This window comes from Raphanus sativus, chromosome 8 (assembly GCF_000801105.2).
Source record: "Raphanus sativus cultivar WK10039 chromosome 8, ASM80110v3, whole genome shotgun sequence".
NCBI lineage: Eukaryota > Viridiplantae > Streptophyta > Magnoliopsida > Brassicales > Brassicaceae > Raphanus > Raphanus sativus.
Genome location: NC_079518.1, coordinates 10,315,129 through 10,329,635, shown reverse-complemented (window position 1 = coordinate 10,329,635; position 14,507 = coordinate 10,315,129). Strand labels below are relative to the sequence as shown.

The window sequence follows — 14,507 nt, the reverse complement described above, 5'->3', positions numbered from 1 at the left end:
GGTACCGGCAGAGACCTTAGATGCTATTAGATTCTGGACAGGAATCCCGATCATCAGAACCATGTTGAGCTCCCTGTTCACAACGTATCAATTAAGATGAATAAATTACTTTCTAAACATCATATCTAATCCCAGTTTTAGGGACTCACATTGCCAAAAAGTCTTGGAGTGGTGCACGCTGACACTCAGTAAAAAAACGGGAGATGGTGAAGGTTTGATGCTTGGAAGTGAAGTTAACACTCCTGGCTTAAGCTGAAAAGTGAAGGTCTTCCGAAAAATGTCAGCACAAACTGGGCCAGTTCACTATACACAGGAGTACTGACACCAACACCATGCAATCAAACACACAGTGTCTTAGAAAACTAAACACAGAAAGGAAATTACTATTAATACTAATTGGATGAAAGATAAGTCTACTGAAATTTGCGCAGCTTCAGAAGCTTGAATGCTGGTTAACCTAGCCATGTCCATATCAAAAAACTGAGCACACACATACACATATACATACACATAACTGTTTGCATTTGTCTAAGAGAATGATCTGGTAAGGCAAAAGTCACGTTTGCCTTGTAAGACTTTTTTATGAAATTCAACACGTTCTCTGCAAAAAATTTCATATTGATTTCGGGACTCTGCCAAAACCCTCAAGAAACTAAGCCAAAGATATATATGTACCTGAAGATGACTTCCCAGAGAAGGACCTGCTAGAATTGTGCAGCTTGCTTTTCGTCTGTAGCTTAATTTTTGAAGTTTTCAGAACTGGGTATATCTTGAAGAGAAAATGGATCAGAAGCCAGTGGTCTAACGTTAAATATTGTTTCACGGTGGAAGAGATTAAATTACCTGAAACAATTAGAGTAACATACCAACATTTTACAGAGGAAGTTGTCAAAATCCTAATCCAAGTATGTACCTTGCTCTTCAGAGCATTAGTTGACGTGTCTATAGAAATTGACTCCATTGGGAAAAACACTGTTCAGAAACAAAATAATAGAATCTGGAATTGAATGTCTCTGCTGGCATGTCTAACATTAGAATATACAGAGAGCCCGAGATTTTACTTTTCTCGTAGGAAAAATCAATTGGAATGTAACAGTTTAAGAAAAAAACGATTGGAATGTAATAGTTTACCTTGTTTATACTGGAAAGTGCGTATATTGCACCTATTATGCTGCTTGTGCTCTCGAAGTCAATCCCAACACTGTAATGAGAAGCTCAAAATAAGAGCTCAGGAGGTCGATGCCACAGCGTTTCAACATGAGTTGTAAAATGACGATGTTATGAGGAGATTCTAAAATCCGCCATCTTGTCCGTTTATGAGAAGAGTCTAGGGATTTTTTTAATAGCCATGAAGTACATGATTAGTGGGATAATGATCAAGCCCTTTAATAGCTGAGTCATGTAGCATTTAACCTGAAAGAGAAGAAGAGAGATCATGTGATTGATGGTTACCAAGATTCTTTAGAGTAGAAGCAATAAAAACAGTACATGGGGCTCTGAGATCTCGACACAAAGTAAATGAAGAGTCACAAGAAATCATGTAGATGATAGAGGATTCGTTTCACAAACTACTAACATGACGGGATTGTTAAATAGCAGAAACGGCTGTATTGCGGATCTGTAAGTATAGTGATGCAAAACAGTAATGAGAATTAAGGACAAATGTTATGATTGAATTAAAGGCCATAACTACAGGCCATGAAACTTGTTTAGTAACATATACTGAAAAAGGAGGAAGTGGGTGAGGGAAGGCCATGTCCCTGAAGCTCCAAGCTCAACATTTCCTCTTGTTCCCTGTACACCATCGTATTTTACTTTCTGTAAAATAATTATTCAGGTAAGAATAGCTTGGAGTTAAATCAAAAGAGAGAGATGGAGTGAGTACATGTGAAGTATCAGTGCTTGATGCTGAGCCATCCAAATGATCTTTTGATCTGCAGAATGAACTTTTGAACCAACACAGTTTTTAAAAACCTGACGTGGGTGTCTCATCACTCAAGGAATCAGAAGCAATTCCATCCTATCAACTCAATAAATCAATGGCCACAGAGAATCAGAATAGACGCTATGAGTTTAGCTTCGGTTTCTTACCTCCTTTAAGCCTTTAACTCGTGAACCTTTCTTTGAAAAATTCTCTGCTTTTTATCTGGAACATACAAACAAAACAAAATAGATTATTGTTTCTAGACATATCAAACACTAACTGTACGGAATCAACTTTTCAACCTATATTCGTAAGGAAATCTCGCAGAGAAATTATGACTTCAAAATCAAATTAGTGGAGACCCTTTTAGAAGTGAGTTACTTCAAAATCAAATTACAGGCTTCTCAGTTCACAGAGTCGATTGAACCGGTTGTCTTCATCGCGATTGAATTTGGAGAGAGGAAAATCAATTTGGATGTAAATCGAAGTGGAGGGTTTATAGAGGATCCGAAGGAGGCAGCCAACGGACCCCATTAATGGGGTTAATGGAGGATTAAAGAGTGAGAAGAGGTGGGGAGAAATTGATTTCACAGCCGATTGCCTCTGAAACGGAAGGAAGAGGAAGATGAACAGGACTCGAGATTGGAGAGAGCACGCGGCCCTTAGGGTTTACGCAAGAAAGTGATGTGAGCATGGTTAACAGGCTGGGACAAACAGGCTGGGACAAACAAAGCAACGTCGAAGCCCAGACGGAATTTCGGTTCAAGCCCATCAGAGGGGATGCGAGCTCGACGTGGAGGTTTGCTGGCCTCTCATTGGTTGGAATTAAATGAGTGACGTGGACACTCTATCTATGAAGCTTATTTACCTTTTAGTATAGTATATATATTGATATAAAAGGATAACGTTAGCCACCGGAAGTGCTTTCGGATCACTGAATAAATTCAATATACTTGCGTATTATCCGGTGTACATGTGAAATATGAATATCTAGATCTCATACCAAACTCTTAAAATTAGATTAATTATCTTTTAGCTTAATTCCCAAATAAGTTTGACTCTTAAAATTTGAACCAAATAAGCTTAATTTTCGTAGTGGCTTACGGAAGGGTGAGCACACCTAACTCTACTGATGTTATATTGAACCATTGCGAAACCAATAAAGAAAGAGGGAAATGGATCACTAAATTTTAGCTACACACGGTCAACTTATTTGAAAGACAACCGTACCAGAGTTGGAATTAACTAGAAGCAAGAACTTGATCAAAAAAAGAAAAACTAGAAGCAAAAACATACATAAAAGGCTAAATCGTAGTTTATTGGCACAAGGGCTAAATGGATTTACTAAAGCCATTATGAAGCAACACAAACGTACTAGAGTTAGTACAACTACAAAAGGTTAAATCATACATGAACAAAGTTTTTATATGAAATACGAAATTCTACGAACAAGGACAAAAAGTGAGGGTCGACAATTGTCGGTCTGCTAAAGAGACAAAATAATTAAATATAGTAGCAAATTTTTATGTTCAACCAATATGGATAACAAATGAGATATACACATTTTCTATCGCTCACAGAAGCTAAATCGTATTATCTTCCAATAAGCATGATGCAAATAAATATAGTAAAGTAAATATCATTCATCTCGTAAATATACATACATATATCTTTTTTTTGATCAACTTACATACATATATCGATATATATTCTTAAGCCTTGTTTGAGAAGGTGTCAAATTGGAAAATGTAAAAAGTGTTATCTTACTTTGTTTTTCTTTCCGTGCAGGAGGACTCTTTTACACATTTTTATATCCAGTAGCGGAGCTACCATTACGGTAGGTGGGGGGGGGGGGGGGGGGGAGGGGTGTCATGTGACCCAGGTGAATTCTAAGAAAAAAAAAATACATGAACAAATCAATGAAACACTACAAAGTTAGCTTATGTAGTCCCTATATCTAGGAAATCAAAATGATTCCAGTGAAAAATGTGGTTGGCTCCGCCACTGTTTATATCCCTGTATAGACTTACTTTAGTCAAGGAAACGGAAAGGAGAATTTGTTATAACTAATGATGACAATTCATGTCCAAATTATTAAGCACTCATTGCTCAACAAAATGCCTGAAAATTTTACAATATTTAGGCCTAATTTTAGGTCGGATAATGTGGTTTTTATGCCTCCAGCTCATTGACACTTCTTCCAGGCGTAATAATTATCTCGTTATTATATAAAAGGGTCCCTTATATAAAATGTGATGATAGTAGCATTTTGATATTCAGTTACATAGTACTGGAATCTAAACAAGTAATTTAATCGTAAAGTCAAAAGAAAACAAAAAATTTGAGTAACATGTTCAACTTTACGTTACAATGATGAAGGCAAAAGAGGAACTCAAATAATGGTTGGAAAACCTACCCATATCAGTTGCTGATCAAACTTCTCAGAACAATACAACAGAGGTGCATCTAATGGATGGCAGAAACCCCCGTTTTCATGGACAAAATGTAATTATGATGCCTCTCATTTTCAGGGTTCCTGTGATTCAGGCATGGGGTGGACTATCAGAGAGATAGTCATGGTATGTTTTTGAATGCGGGAATGGGACGGTTTCAGGAACGAACCACAGTAATTGAATCTGAATGTTCAGCTTTAATTTTGAGTATGCAAGCGGATTGGTCATTAGGATACCGACATGTGATCTTCGAAGGGGATGATAAGACACTGAATGCTCAGTAACAGAAGGAATCCAAGATTACAACATTACATAGATACAATCATACATACACTGGTCACATATGTTTTCTGCGTCAAATTTGAATACAACGAACGTGAAGCTAACAAGTGTGCGCATGTTCTTGCTCGGTCAGCAATTCAGTCAATAGATCAATGGTTTAGTTTTAACTGTTATCCAATTTTTTTTATATGAAAATGTGTACTCAAACATTTCGTAGTCAATAAATTTTAGTTGACAACAAAAAAGAGTCAACAAAATTACTATTTACATAATTAACACATTCAGTCTGGTAAAAGTGTCATCACGATTCATCTGTTAACAAAGATTATCCTTCGTTCTTGGAAAAATAAGCTTCCACGATTCATTATTTCATCTATTTTTTTTTATGTAAAACCAAACTCTTAGACTCGATATAAGTTTGTTATGGTTATTGCATTTTCACCTGAAACCATTTATTTTTACTAAACTTTTGAAATTACAATACAATGTAAGCAAATTCATAATTTTGCCTATCCACAATCCAGAATAAATCGTTAGTTATATTACCACTAAATTTGTTAACTAAAATTTATGAAATTCCCGAACTAAATATCCTAAAATTCTATATTAATAATATAAAACAGTGTCGGCGGTAGAAGTAACATATGAAACTTGGGAGCCAGAGACGTCCATCCAAATTGAAAGAAAACAGTTCACGATTTTCTTTTTCTTTTGTAACTGAGTTCACGATTTTCTTTCCACAAAGAATACTAATTATTTAGCTTACCCGATAAGATTTTAACTCTTTCGACAAAGCAATCAAAATCAACTTTTCCGATTTAAAATTAAACAAAATATGACCAATGGATACCTACCCGTATTACACTTTTGCATATGCGAACAACTTAGAGAGACTAATCTAATTACATTACCATAAAGAAGAAACTTAGTTTAATATAGCTCTCCTCTATTTTACGACGTGAGAAAGAAGTTTTAACTAAAGTGACAAAAGACATATAGGAAAAGAAAGATAGCAAACTATTGAAATCCATAAAGACAGACACGGCTCAAATAAATTTGTATAATGCAGCTGTTATCATTACACTATTTTAATATTGTTTTGCTTTAATGTGAATTTATATTCTAAAGTAATCGCTTCGCTTTTGTTGATGGTTAGATCTTATGTATCTGTATTTACCAGATATCTGCTCCAGTTGTCCAACATGTTAGATATTTTCTTTTGGATGTAATCCAACATGCTAGATTTATACGACACATTAATTACGCTATTTAGAAATGATAGTTTACAAATTTAGACATTTATATTTTAGTAATAATTTCAGATCAATTCCATATGTTTCTATTTTTATATCTAACTATCTCATTCGTAATTTTCGTTGGATGTATTTTTATATCTTTAACAAAAATTCATGAGAAATCTTTTGGCATCCATTATAAGTCTTTACCATAAAAATTCTTAAATTTAAAAATCCGGACAAAATAATATTTTGATGTAAGAAATGAGTTCAGTGTTTTCTGAAAACCCCTCAACAGTTTTTGTTCTATTAATAAAACCAGTGCTATCAACCATAATATTATAACCACAGTCTATAAAGAATTATATGAAATTTCATTCCTAGATAGCTTGAAACTACAATAATGTTCTCATTTCTCAAGATTACATAAATTTATCTCGTTAAATTTTTTTTTACATTTTAAGTTACATAATTTTTTTTTTTCATATCGGACCCATTGACTTCTTTTTGCTATATTGAAACAAATTTATAACAAAACTCCTAATGCGTAATAAATAAAATGTTTCCGTTATGTAAAGACCATCATAATTAAGTATCTTCATTAATCCCACTTTAGTTTCTTTAAATCCCACCCCTCAAACCATAAGCTAAACCTCTCTTTCTCATATGCAAACACACGACGAGATGGAGGTTTGTTCAACAGTCACGACGAAGAAGCTCTCAAGCCTTGCGAAACTAATCCTCTTAACCATCCAGAAGGTCTCAGACGCCTCACGTCACAAACTCCTCACAACTCTCGATCCACACCTACTCGCAAAACATGGCAAGACCCTACGCAAGTCTCTGAACGACGCCGTATCAACTTCCCACTCCCGCATCACGTGCCGTCCCTCCGACCACGACGACGTACGATCCTCCTTCATCTCGCCTGTCCCCATCCAGCTTGACTACGAGTTCAGCTGCAGCAGCACCCCACCGAGACGTTCCTACGCCTCGGCCACCACCGGCTGCCACGTCAGCAACGGAAGACGCAAACCGCTTATCAACAAACGCCAACGCCACGCGTATATCAGGTACAACACGCTCCCCAAGGTCAGACACGTGGCGGCGGCCGTGTTTCCTGACGTAGCTAGCAGCACGGGAACCATGGATAGCTGCCACGTGGACAGAGCCGCGGAGGAGTTTATACAGAGGTTTCATAGACAGCTTAGGTTGCAGAAGTGGATGATGGCTCAGGAGGTTTAGAACATTTGATTCATCAGCGTCACTTTCATTACACCCAATATATCATAGCAGTTTTTAAATAAAATTAAAAATAGGTATGTTTCGTAGTCTCGTTTTTAACTTTCTAATAAGTTCTAGTTTTACGTTTTTTTTTCTTGTAATCGATGATCGTGTTTAGGATCAGCTTGGATGAAACAGCAGGAGGAATCAATCTTCGAGATAGCTCTTTGTGTGTATAAATAATGGAGCATATATCTGAATATAATATATCGTTTATTAGTAAGATAAATAAATGAAAATATATTTACATATGTTCATGAAATATTTAAACTATGAGTCTATGATAGATGACCTAATGACTGTCAACGTTAAAAGTTACTATTAAAGTTCCAATCACTGCCTTAAAACATACATGATTTATTACTGATCAATTGACGTTTTTTGGGACCATCTAATACATACGTTTGTTGTTTACATATTACGTTATAGATACATTTTTCTTCATTGGTCCTTTAACTCCTTGGAGCGCTTCCAAAGCAATGGGGTTTCTCTTAGTTGTAGAGGTATAGTAATCAGCCTTCATGGAGAAAAAATTCAAATGCATTGAGTTTCAGTTTATTGTTTGTTATGATAATAATAATAATATATTTTTCAGTATGTTTGGGCTTAAACGACAAAAAAAATCAGCCAAATGATGTTGAAATTTGCATCTGATCGCCTTGTTATAAATCGACTTACATATAAATGAGTCTGACAATTTATGAATCAGTCTCAATAAAAGTAACCTATTGCAGCAAGATTTATTCCATGCTTACATGATTCAAGCTATTCCAGCCAATGCATCTGACAACGTTTACTGTACTCTCCTTTCCCAAAGAGCAGTTCATGGTGCAATGTGGCGCTATGTTGCACCCAGACCGGGAGTCCGGGGAAGGAAAACGTCAAAGCTAAAACATTGATTGGTAGGGTTACAACACATATATATGAATAAAAGTATATAAAATATTTATATACTAGCTTCATCTCTGATTTTGTTAATAGAAGCACACCTTTCCTTTCAACGTGAGTTTCTCTTCACCTATGCCATTAGATCATTGACTCTCAAAGCTTTACTCTTTGTTTCCTTTCTTGCAGCGAATAATGGAAAGACAGAACAAAGTTGTGATTATATAGACAGAGTGTGGGCACGGAAGCTGTCATCCACGAACTAGCCCAGCTTCATTAACCCTCCTACTGGAACCACCAAGGCTAGAGGTTAATGCCAAAAAAGTTTTGGCAAAGTTTTATCTCTTCAATTGTAATTTTTGACCATATTGAGATTATTGCATCATGTAGGTAAGAAGACATCATGATTGTTTTAGTGAACATTTTTGCTGAAGATACAACACTTCTTGAAGTCATGTTTTGTCTCTTATAGATTGGGAAGAGAAGCCGAGAGTTTATGCTCTTCTTGTACTTTCCTTTTCATGAAAGTAGACCACCAACTCATGCTTTTGCTTTTAATTTTCATAGAAACATATATGATGAAGAATATCAATTGATAATAATAACACAAATGAATTTGCTTAGGATACACGTATTGAAACATGAATTAGGAAAAGAAGATGGAAGATTCTTACACCTACACAATGGTGATTTGAAAAAAAAAATACAGTTTGGCTCGAGATTGCCAAGAACAGAAGCGTTAGAACAGAGACGTCACAAAGCTGTTTCGTTTTCAACCTCTGTAGATTCCAGAAGGATCAGCGTTCTGCACAATCCACGGGTGCTCGAGAAGTTTGTGCAATGGCAGACGTTGTGCAGACTCCTTGACAAGCATCTATACAAGATTGAGTTAAGAAGAGAAAACGTAAGATTTCAGATTCAATCATCAATCTTCCATCAACATGTATAAGATAGAGAAGGTATATAAAAACCTGGCTAATTAGATCCTTTGCAGATGCAGACACAATCGGTTTAGGAGGGAACTTGAGGTCGACTTGCACAATCCTATTGTATAGATAATTTGTGTTAAAAAAATCACCAAGAACAACAACAAACAAACAAACCCCTCTACGAGAAACATTACAAACCTTCTGTATGTGTCAGAGTGCTCCATGGCTTCAAAAGGAGGCACTCCATAAAGGAACTCGTAACAGAGAATCCCTAGGCTCCAGATATCTACACTTGCATCATGTTCTACGCTTTCAACTGTTACAAAAAAGAATCCATTGGTCACTGTTAAAATGAATTCATATATCGCAGAACAAACGTTGAAGCCAAGTCTTCAACTTTACCCATCTCAGGAGGAAGGTAATCGAGCGTGCCACACATTGTCCTTCTGCGGTTAAATGTGTGCACTGACCAACCAAAGTCTGCAATCTTGAGCTCACCCTGATATTTAAAAAGTCCATGAACATTATTATAAAGCTGGTTTCAGATCAAATGCCAATGCAAAAACGGTGAAAAAAACTTGACTAACCTGAGCACCGATTAACAGGTTTTCTGGTTTGATATCTCTGTGTATCACATGCTTGCCATGGCAATAGATGAGAGCCCTCGCCAACGAGGCAACATACTATATCAAAAGTAAACATATAAAGATGTCAGTTTTTCACCAACAAACTGACTTGACTATTTGAAGGAAGGGACTTAACAGTAGCAGCTCGTCTCTCGCTAAAGTATTTGCATTTCTGAAGCTCCTTGTAAAGCTCGCCTCTAGCAGCATACTCAAGTATCAAATAAACCCTTTTCTGCAACCACAAGCCAATGAATTGTGTTATGCTCAAAAAAAGGGTGGAGGATCTTGTCAACAACAAACTATTTACCTGATCATAGAAGTAACCATAGAGGCGGAGTATATTGGGGTTACGAAGATGAGACTGAATCTCAACTTCTCTCCTTAACTGATGCTCAACTTGAGATTGTTGAAGCTGTGTCTTGAAAAGAACCTTAAGGGCGACAATGTGGTTGCTCTGTGAAAGAAAAAAACAATGTAAAAGAGATCTAAAACAAATGTTTATGTTTGGATTCAACAACAAAAGGGGACATGAAACTAACCCGCTTCTCTCGAGCAAGATAAACGTGGCCAAACTTGCCTCTTCCAAGAGGCTTTCCAATGTCGAAATCATTCAGATTCCATCTCTTCTGTGCTACTGCAGAAACATCTGAAGCCTCCTGATGACAACCAAACAGAATGAGACAAGAAAAAAAAAACAAATCTTGAGCAAACTTCTAAAGAAAAACACGTTTCCGTAAGACCAAAGTATGAATCGATTCTTCAAATTCACAAAATTTCGAACCCTAATTACTCGCTCATATTCAAATCTAACGCAGAATCAAGCAACGCGACGATAATCCCAGATCTAATCGCAAACGCAAATCTAAAAGACCAAAGGAAGCTAATGATACGAAGGGATCATAAGGTGAAACAAATCGTACCTTCTCCGAAGCGATCGCCATGGAAGAGAGAGAGAGAGAGAGCGGGCGGAGGAGAGATCAAATTGAAAGGGATTTGAGATGAAAACAGAGAGAGAGAGAGAGAGAGAGACCCTTTTCTATAATAAAGGGAAAATACGTAACGGTCGAATTTTTAGGAGTTGCCACTTGTCAGAAACCGGTTTCGAAATTTTTAAAAGAGGGACTAGTTTGGTTCGGTTCAGTGCAGTTTGATTTCTACATTTCCAGTTTTATCTGTTTATTTACTAACAAACATTTAAGACATCTCGTCATCTCCAATGTCACTCCATATTTTATTCTAAAATATAATGTGGACAGATATTTTTTTTTGACAGATATATAATGTGGACAGATATATTTTTTGTTGTAATTTTTTTTGAAAAAATTAATTTTTAGATTTGAGTTTTTTGTAATTATAGTTTTATTTAATATTAATTTAATTTGATAATCCCTTCATAAATGAAATATATAGTTGTACATAGAGTTGGTCCGGATCCGGATTTGTCGGATCCGTGAATTTAGTATATGGATCCAGATTCGTAAAAATAATTAGTAAAATAAAAATAAATTCTTTAAAATATGAAAATTCTAGAATAATACATAAATTATATATTTATACAAGATTTATAAATATAAATATGAATGTGATATTTTAAAATTAAAATATAGTATAAACTAGTTTTATAAATACATATAATATATTAAATATAATTATGGGTTTTTGCAAAATTGACTCACAACTCAAAGTCAAACACAAAACTAACCTACTTTTTTTTGATTTTTTGTCCTATCCACCCCACAAGTTTAGGTTATTCACGAAAATGCCATCATTTTTTTTTGAAAATAGCATTTTTACACTCTCAACCTCACCATCTTCAAATATTTACAAGATTGTCATTACCTTCACTACACCAACCACCGTGAACAACCAATTTGAAGTTCTTAACGCACCTAAAATCGATTTACACTTCTTCTTTCTCAATTCTTATGAACTAAAAACAACATTTCTTTCAATTTCTCTCCATATTCATCCAAAAACTCAAGATTTTGATTCTAAATATTTTTATGGTTCAAAGAGCCATTGAAACTTACGATTCTTGGTGGATCACTTTTGTTTGAGATTCAGGATGCTTGGAGAAAACATCTGTGTGCTAAACAAATTATCTCACTGGTTAAAACTATAAAATCGAGATTTTTTTCCAGATCTGGCTACAGGTAAGTCGTCTATAGGTAAGTCGTCTGGCTGTAGACGACTTAACTGGAAGTCGTCTGGTCAATACAAAGCTTATTTTTGCAATTGACTTTGAAATATTTTTTCTGAGACGACTGAAATATAAGTCGTCCGCTTTTGTTTAATTACGAAAAAATCTCTAAAGAACCTAGACGACTGAAATATAAGTCGTCATAGGTTAGTTTTGCATTTGACTGGATTTTATCAGAATTTTGATTTTTCAGGACGACTTATTTTTCAGTCGTGTGGTGGAAAATTAAAATATCAATATTTTATTGAAATCCGATGACTTACATGTAAGTCGTTGTAGGTTAGTTTTACAATTGAAAAATAAAACTTCAAAATTTATTTTCCTCCAGACGACTTACAATTCAGTCGTCCGGCCGACGACTTACATATAAGTCGTCCATGAATTTTATTCCAAGATTCTGGTCAAACCTCGTAAATCCTGGACGACTTACATGTAAGTCGTCTAACGGACTACTGAATTGTAAGTCTTCTGGATACAATTAAATATTGAAATTTTATTTTTCAGTTGCAAAACTTACCTATGACGACTTAATTTTAAGTCGTCGAGTTTTAAAAAAATATTGATATTTCAATTTTTCTGCAGACGACTGAAATATAAGTCTTCCAGGAAAGTCAAACTTCTAAAATAATCCAGTCAAATGCAAATGTAACCTATGACGACTTATTTTTCAGTCGTCTAGGTTTTTTGGAGATTTTTTTTTAAATAAAACAAAAGTAGACGACTTATATTTCAGTCGTCTCATAAAACACATTTGAAAGTCAATTACAAAAATAACCTCTGTGTTGACCAGACGACTTATGCTTTGGTCGTCTGGATGACTTAGTTTATAGTCGTCCGCCTCGATATTTAATAAACTTTCATTTTCTCTCAAACTAAAAATACTTTTTAACATTTTCTTCTTAATTCATGTTAAGTAACTTCAAGAATATTAAGTTTTGCGGTTTAGTATCTTATGTGTTAGTTTTTAAATTTGTATAATGTTTGATCTTCTGTGAATTTTACTAAGTTTTTTTAGTTTTAAGAGTGTTAAATAACTCCAAGATATGTAAATCTCATATTTTCAAAATATGTTTCTCCCTTAGTTTTACTAAATTTAACTAAGTTTTTGAACACAAACTTGTAAAACATGTAATATGCTTTGACACCAATGATGATTTGTTGGAAGAATGGTTAAAATGCTTCTTAAAATGTTGTATCAATACGAGGCTACCAACATTCTTGTTTATTAAGATGAGCAGAAGGCCATTGGAGTTTATTATTACATATGGGAGATCCAAATATGAGAAAAAGCTATTGAAGTCTATTATATCATTGATTTGTAAATGTGTAAACAAATTGTTAGCACATATATTACATTTTGGGAAACAATATTACTGATTTTATAAAAAAATCACAACTAAAGGAGTACACATGCAAATCACAAAATAGACCTCAAACAAAACTATAATAGATCATTCCTTTACAAAGACAAGCTTGGACTCCACTTGCTATGAAAGAAGACAACGTCAGAAAACTTCCAGAAAGACCAGACAACTTCCAGACGACTTCGTGGAAGTCGTCCAGACGACTTCGTGGAAGTCGTCCAGACGACTAACAGGTAATTCGTCCCAGAAGTCTATCAGATCTGAAAAACCTACATATCAAGCCCATATATAAAAATCTGCATATAAAAAAACATTCAAATGCCTTAGAACACACATAAAATGATTGAAAGATTAGATATATATACTTTTATAGAACACATAACATACATATCCAAATGGAAGATGAGAACCATCTGATTAAAAATCTGCAAAAAAAAGATAGATTAGTGAGAAAAACATGAAACAAAACTGAAAAATTCATATAATGTTTGGTGGAAGATTAGATAAATTTATCTTTATAAAACATACAAAAATACATATCTAAAATTAATAGATCTACCTTTAAATGAGTGGAAGATGAGAACCATGTGATGAAAAACCTGCAAAACAAGATAAATTAGTGAGAAATACATGAAACAAAAACAATAAATTAATATAAAGTTTAGTGTTTATAAATTCAAAGAGATTATAGAGAGGTTGGAGAGTTCTAGAAAGATGAACATTACATTTTGTTGTAGACATTTGAGAGGAGGAGAGAGAATTTGTAAATTTTTCTTTATATAGGGAAACAAAAAATCCAATTAGGTTAAATATTTTCGATTCAGACAACATCGTTGTAAGTCGTCCAGAAGACTTTAATAATTTTAGCGGGAAACTAAAATATTTCTAGCAAAAAAATAAAATAGAAGACTTTCTAGACGACTTACAAGTAAGTCGCCCAGAAGATTTACAAGTAAGTCATCTGATTTTTATTATTTAAGCGGAGAAATAAAAATTTCTTAAATTTTAGGCGGGAATATTAGGACGACTTACTTGTAAGTCGTCTGGTCTAAATTATTCAACACTTACATGTAAGTCGTCCAACCCCTAAACATAACTCCTAAACTTAATTAACTAACTGAACACTTCAGAAAATTAAATTAAACTTAAAAAGTGTTTAATATACACTAGAATAAACACATATAGATAAATTTAATTTTTCAAAAATATATTTCAATTTTCCAAAATCTAACCCTAAGAATATATACAATACTTACAATAATACAACATATCGGAGAAAAAAAAGGAAGCGGATGGTCAGCTAAAACTACGAAAATACTGTACGA

The 14,507-nt window shown here is 34.5% G+C and overlaps 2 protein-coding genes and 1 long non-coding RNA gene across 3 annotated transcripts; 2 read left to right on the top strand and 1 right to left on the bottom strand.

Annotated features, from left to right (window-relative positions):
* The first annotated feature begins 6,542 nt into the window (after positions 1-6,542).
* Positions 6,543-7,357, top strand: LOC108819299 (uncharacterized). The gene is made up of 2 exons (XM_018592307.2): positions 6,543-7,213; positions 7,297-7,357. The coding sequence occupies exon 1, from the start codon at positions 6,561-6,563 to the stop codon at positions 7,137-7,139; it is 579 nt and encodes a 192-aa protein (XP_018447809.1). The 5' UTR covers positions 6,543-6,560; the 3' UTR covers positions 7,140-7,213; positions 7,297-7,357.
* A 347-nt stretch (positions 7,358-7,704) lies between these two features.
* On the top strand, positions 7,705-8,515 carry LOC108819298 (uncharacterized). The gene is made up of 2 exons (XR_001944223.2): positions 7,705-8,080; positions 8,253-8,515. It is a non-coding gene; the product is annotated as an uncharacterized LOC108819298 (long non-coding RNA).
* Positions 8,516-8,639: 124 nt separating this feature from the next.
* On the bottom strand, positions 8,640-10,677 carry LOC108819297 (serine/threonine-protein kinase Aurora-1). Its single transcript, XM_018592306.2, has 9 exons — positions 10,539-10,677; positions 10,158-10,274; positions 9,926-10,072; positions 9,755-9,850; positions 9,580-9,675; positions 9,395-9,491; positions 9,191-9,308; positions 9,035-9,107; positions 8,640-8,937 (listed from the first exon to the last, which is right to left on the bottom strand). The coding sequence occupies exons 1-9, from the start codon at positions 10,557-10,559 to the stop codon at positions 8,836-8,838; spliced, it is 867 nt and encodes a 288-aa protein (XP_018447808.1). The 5' UTR covers positions 10,560-10,677; the 3' UTR covers positions 8,640-8,835.
* Between the last annotated feature and the right edge of the window lie 3,830 nt (positions 10,678-14,507).